The sequence below is a fragment of the Oncorhynchus masou genome, chromosome 30 (genome assembly GCF_036934945.1).
Source record: "Oncorhynchus masou masou isolate Uvic2021 chromosome 30, UVic_Omas_1.1, whole genome shotgun sequence".
Classification (NCBI taxonomy): Eukaryota; Metazoa; Chordata; class Actinopteri; order Salmoniformes; family Salmonidae; genus Oncorhynchus; species Oncorhynchus masou.
Genome location: NC_088241.1, coordinates 6,339,076 through 6,344,356, shown reverse-complemented (window position 1 = coordinate 6,344,356; position 5,281 = coordinate 6,339,076). Strand labels below are relative to the sequence as shown.

Genomic DNA, 5,281 nt, shown 5'->3' with positions numbered 1-5,281 from the left:
AGATTTCTGTAAGAAAACGTTTAATTTGTGTCTGATAATTCACTGTTCAGTTGGTTAGTTATGTTCAGATTTGTGTAGTGCTTTTGAGAAAATCAGAGGAAGCCAAAAGTAGTTTTGAATACGAAAGAGGAGCCATGGACCTACTGCCGTAGGCTATGTGTTAATATACAGTGTCCTCTGTAATTATTGGGACAGTGAAGCATTTTTTCTTATTTTCTTGGATTTGAAATCAAACAATGACTATGATATTAAAGTGCAGACTGTCAGCTTTAATTTGAGGGCTTCATCCGTTCAGAAATTACAGCACTTTTGTCCATAGACCCCAATCCCCCCCCTCCCCCATGTTTGGGGAGCAAAAGTCTTGGGACAGATAATGTGTATTAAAGTAATACCAAGATAATTGTGCTTCTGTAATTTTATTACTCATCGTGATAAACGATTCATTCAGGATTATCCGTAATCATGGTAGTATCCACATTAATGTAGAAGTGTTGAGAAACACATTCTATTCTTATTTACATTCAAAGTGAATCCAAAATTACACAATACAATATTTATCATTTGTTTCTATTGGGCACAAAATAATCTGAAACTCAACCAAAACAAACCGCAAATGCATCCAACAAATTCGTAGATTCACAAGCTTGATGTAATCATTGGTGCTATGAATACCAGACCAAATACTAAACTTTTACTACTTTAATAGAGCAATCCTACAACCCTGGTGTTGCCAGCACTGTCCATGCTCCGACTAACTTGAGTTATCTGAAATATCTTTATATTTGACCTCTGGTAAAACATGCATCAGAAATGTGTACATCTGGGTTCATATGCTGCTGAATTATCATCAGTCTCATTATGTCCATTAACAGAGTCCAGCACTAAGTCTGAAGTCTGGAATGCACTTCGGTTTGGACTTTGCAACATGACAGACTAATTCAGACTGACCTCTTGTGGTTTACTTTAGGGACTGCATCCAGACTTTTAACCTGAGTTAAACCTCTTCTGTGACAAACACACTAATGACTCTAGAGCCCCCAATCTCAACCCTGGACCTCGAAGCCAGTTCCATTGCATTTTTGAATTGTCCCCCTAATCAGGGACTGGTTTAGACCTGGGGCACCAGGTGTGTGCAATTAATTACCAGGTAGAACAGAAAACCAGCAGGCTCCAGCCCTCTTAGGGTCAGAGTTGAGTACCCCTGCTCTAGAGACTCTCATCATCCATCTCCCAACCTCTAATGCACTCTATTGACCCTGGTGAAATGCCCTCTTTCCCCAACCCAAAACTGACCCTGGTGAAATGCCCTCTTTCCCCAACCCAGAACTGACCCTGGTGAAATGCCCTCTTTCCCCAACCCAGAACTGACCCCGGTGAAATGCCCTCTTTCCCCAACCCAGAACTGACCCCGGTGAAATGCCCTCTTTCCCCAACCCAGAACTGACCCTGGTGAAATGCCCTCTTTCCCCAACCCAGAACTGACCCTGGTGAAATGCCCTCTTTCCCCAACCCAGAACTGACCCTGGTGAAATGCCCTCTTTCCCCAACCCAGAACTGACCCCGGTGAAATGCCCTCTTTCCCCAACCCAGAACTGACCCTGGTGAAATGCCCTCTTTCCTCCACCCAGAACTGTATTTAAAGAGAGAAGATGATGTTCTGTTTGGGAAGTACTTGTCATATAGACAAGAGTTAACTCCCTTCTAAGTGAGATACTAACGACATAGTAAATTCAGTTTGGAAGCATCAGTGGTAGCTTGATTAGCGTAGCTCCAAGCCCTAATTGGTCCTCCCACACAACCCCACCATTTAACGCAGGCATTTCATTTAGCTCTGAGGAAGACATGTACCTTCTCCCTCTCCCTCAGCTGCCTGTGGCAGATTTAATAAAAACAACCATGGAAACAGAGGTATAAATATCTGCTGTGAGAAATTGAACCTTCAAATTGAATGGAAATGCATGAATATGTAGATGAATGTGAAATGAACAAATGGAGTCGAGGATTTGAGGATGAATCTGCCACTGGAAGGTGTCAGGACTTTAATAGAACAACACTCAATACAACGTGGTTCAGTGTACATTTATTCGTGCCAAATGTATGTCAAATCAATAGCAGAGAAGAAACATTTGACTTGAATTATATTATTACATTTTTTTCAAATATTTATTTCCATTAAACATGCCAACAACTATTCCTGCAGGATTAACAAGAACAATATTAGTAAAGAAATACAACACTTTTAAATACCTAGTTTTAAATAAAGTGCAGATTTACTGTCAAAACAACTCAGAGACTTAAAATATAATAACATCTTGATGTAAACATAACTCTGATACAATAAGTACAGCTAACCCCTTCCAACAGCCAGGAGACATACAGAGTAACTTTCTTTAAGCTCGATGGAACCACATTAGCAATACAGCAAGTACTACAGCTACGCTACATGTAGACCTCCTTTGTACTCACATTAACATCCTTGTATTCACCACATGTGTGTAAATGACTGTGTGCTGTGTAGCAGCCTACTGTGTGTTCGTCCTCATATCCCCTGAGGGGTGTCAGTCTCTTCCTCTCTCTCCACTAGCAGCCCAGTCCACTCATTGACCCGATCCTGTCCAGTTTGAGCCCGAAGCATCCTCGGTTCCACCCCCTCCTCGACCGGTCCGTCACAGCTCTTTTCTGATTGGCCAGGGTCCCCTTCAGGAGGCGGAGCCAGGTGCTGTCGCCCTGTGCTGGTATGTCAGCCCATTTGGGGTACTCAGCGACTTTGACCCCGGAAGTAAAAGCAGAGGGCTCCTCTGGTTGGCTGCTCACCAGGTTCTCCAGGTCATCCAGGGTCAGGTCGTTGTAGCGATCCAGAAACTGCTCAACAAACTAGGCAGGAACAACAAATATGGTGTTACTATTACTACCCAGAAAAGTCACGAGAGCTCCGTAAAAAAGTTATTGATGATCCATCTCTGCCCTCAATCCAAATATACCCTCTACTCCCCTCTCCCACTCGCACCACAGCTACCCCTACACTCCCCCTCCATCCCCAGCTACCCCTCCTTCTCCTTCTCCATCTCCCCCCTCTGTCACACTCTCCCTAGCTACCCCTACACTCCTTCTCCATCCCCCCTCTCCCCAGCTACCCCTACACTCCCCCTCCTTCCCCATCTCCCCTCTGTCCCACTCTCCCCAGCTACCCCTACACTCCCCCTCCATCCCCATCTGTCCCCCTCCTTCTCCATCTCCCCTCTGTCCCACTCTCCCCAGCTACCCCTTCACTCCCCCTCCATCCCCATCTGTCCCCCTCCTTCTCCATCTCCCCTCTGTCCCACTCTCCCCAGATCCCCCTACTTCTCCATCCCCCCTCTGTCCCACTCTCCCCCTCCTTCTCCATCCCCATCTGTCCCCCTACACTCCCCCTCCTTCTCCATCCTCATCTCCCCTCTGTCCCACTCTCCCCAGATCCCCCTACTTCTCCATCCCCCCCTCTGTCCCACTCCCCCTCCTTCTCCATCCTCCCCTCTGTCCCACTCCCCCTCCTTCTCCATCCTCATCTCCCCTCTGTCCCACTCTCCCCAGATCCCCCTACTTCTCCATCCCCCCCTCTGTCCCACTCCCCCCTCCTTCTCCATCCCCATCACCCCTCTTCTTACTATTCTCCTCCCACCATCCCTCTCCCTTCTCCCTCCTTACCTGGATGGCATCAGGTGAGGGGTGCAGGGTGCGCCCCTCTGTGTGCCCCAGGGGTGCTATCAGGAGCAGAGCAGCACAGAGCAGAGCTGGGTACAGCATGGCAGCAGTGAGTAGAGGGAGGGCAGGAACAGTAATGCAGGAGACTGGCTGGACACGACTACACAGACACTGCAATGACAACAGGATTCTGTTAAAACAGAGAGGAATTCATATTAATATGCCAATATAGATAATACAGTGACTATTGATACAACTATAATACATCTCTAAAACCATACAGAAAAATGTTTGACTACACATTACACAGAGCAATGACCACGACTCTACTGACCATAAAGATACATCCATGATCATGCTTTATGATGGCATTTAATACTCTGATGTTAATAATCAAATAAATGAGAAAAACCTCATTTTCGCCAAGGGAGAAATTGCCTTGTACACACAATATACTACGGTATGAAAATCTGAGACGAGGTAGAAAGTGACATTATGTCTGTGAGATGAGTAGTAATTTTCATTGAATATCTTACAAAATATCAGATCAACAAATGAGCCCCTGATTCCTCTATAACAAATCAGTACATTGTACTTCCTGGTTCTTCAAGATTAAATAGACATGGATTCATTTAAGTATTTACTCAGGAATAATAATTACTGCATGATAATAACGTACTAAATAAAACATTCATTGTATACAATAAAATATGCAGCAATACCTACTTTTTGGTACAAATTCCATCTTCCTCTGTATCTAATCAACCTGAAAGCACAGGTGCATAACCTCTCACCCTTTCGCTAAAGGAACAAATAAAGAATGCATGAAACAACTCACACTGTCTTCTCTTGTCTCCGATGCTGTGGGTCACTGTGTGCTCTCACAGGCTGGCTGCATCTGTCTTTCTCTCAGTCTTTCCCTCTATCAGCTACCTCTCACTGGTTGGCACCTGCTGAAAGCATCCCTATCTCACGCTTTGCCCCTCCTTTTCGCCTCTTCCCTCTCTCTCAGTGATATTATTGAAAGGATGTGTTTGCCTCTTGCATTTGTGTTCGCTTGGCAGTGGTTTAATGTTAGTGTATCAGCTGGGATGATGCGGCGGGTTTATACCGGCAAATATCCTCCCTCCGGCCCCCTCCCCTACTTCATCACTGGGATGATGTCATGGCAGTAGGAGTGTTTGTCATCACCAAGGTGACTAGAGGTTGCCAGTGGCCACACATCTCCCCTGCTTGGAACACAATGATGTCACGGGAGGACACCTGTCAGGGTCAAAGGGTAAACAGAAACATGACAAGAGCGCCCAACGCGTACAGTGGCTGGGTGGGACCAATTTTTGAAACTGGACCTACAGTGGAGGTCGTCCTCCATCGGTTTGGTAACCCCACCACCCCATCAGTAGGTGTATACAGTGGGGAGAACAAGTATTTGATACACTGCCGCTTTTGCAGGTTTTCCTACTTACAAAGCATGTAGAGGTCTGTCATTTTTATCATAGGTACACCTCAACTGTGAGACGGAATCTAAAACAAAAATCCAGAAAATCATGTATGATTTTTAAGTAATTAATTTGCATTTTATTGCATGACACAAGTATTT

At 45.3% G+C, this 5,281-nt stretch overlaps 1 protein-coding gene across 4 annotated transcripts; it reads right to left on the bottom strand.

The window, feature by feature from the left end:
- Positions 1-2,065: 2,065 nt before the first annotated feature.
- Positions 2,066-5,044, bottom strand: LOC135523058 (C-type natriuretic peptide 1-like). 4 transcript variants are annotated; one of them, XM_064949779.1, is made up of 3 exons: positions 4,520-5,044; positions 3,685-3,871; positions 2,066-2,874 (listed from the first exon to the last, which is right to left on the bottom strand). In XM_064949779.1, exons 2-3 carry the CDS (start codon positions 3,781-3,783, stop codon positions 2,581-2,583), a joined length of 393 nt encoding a protein of 130 aa, XP_064805851.1. In that variant the 5' UTR covers positions 3,784-3,871; positions 4,520-5,044; the 3' UTR covers positions 2,066-2,580. The 4 variants fall into 4 exon arrangements, with proteins under 4 accessions (XP_064805851.1, XP_064805852.1, XP_064805854.1 ...); XM_064949780.1 differs by having other exon boundaries at positions 3,685-3,852; XM_064949782.1 differs by lacking the exon at positions 4,520-5,044 and adding an exon at positions 4,408-4,502 and having other exon boundaries at positions 3,685-3,852.
- Positions 5,045-5,281: the final 237 nt, after the last annotated feature.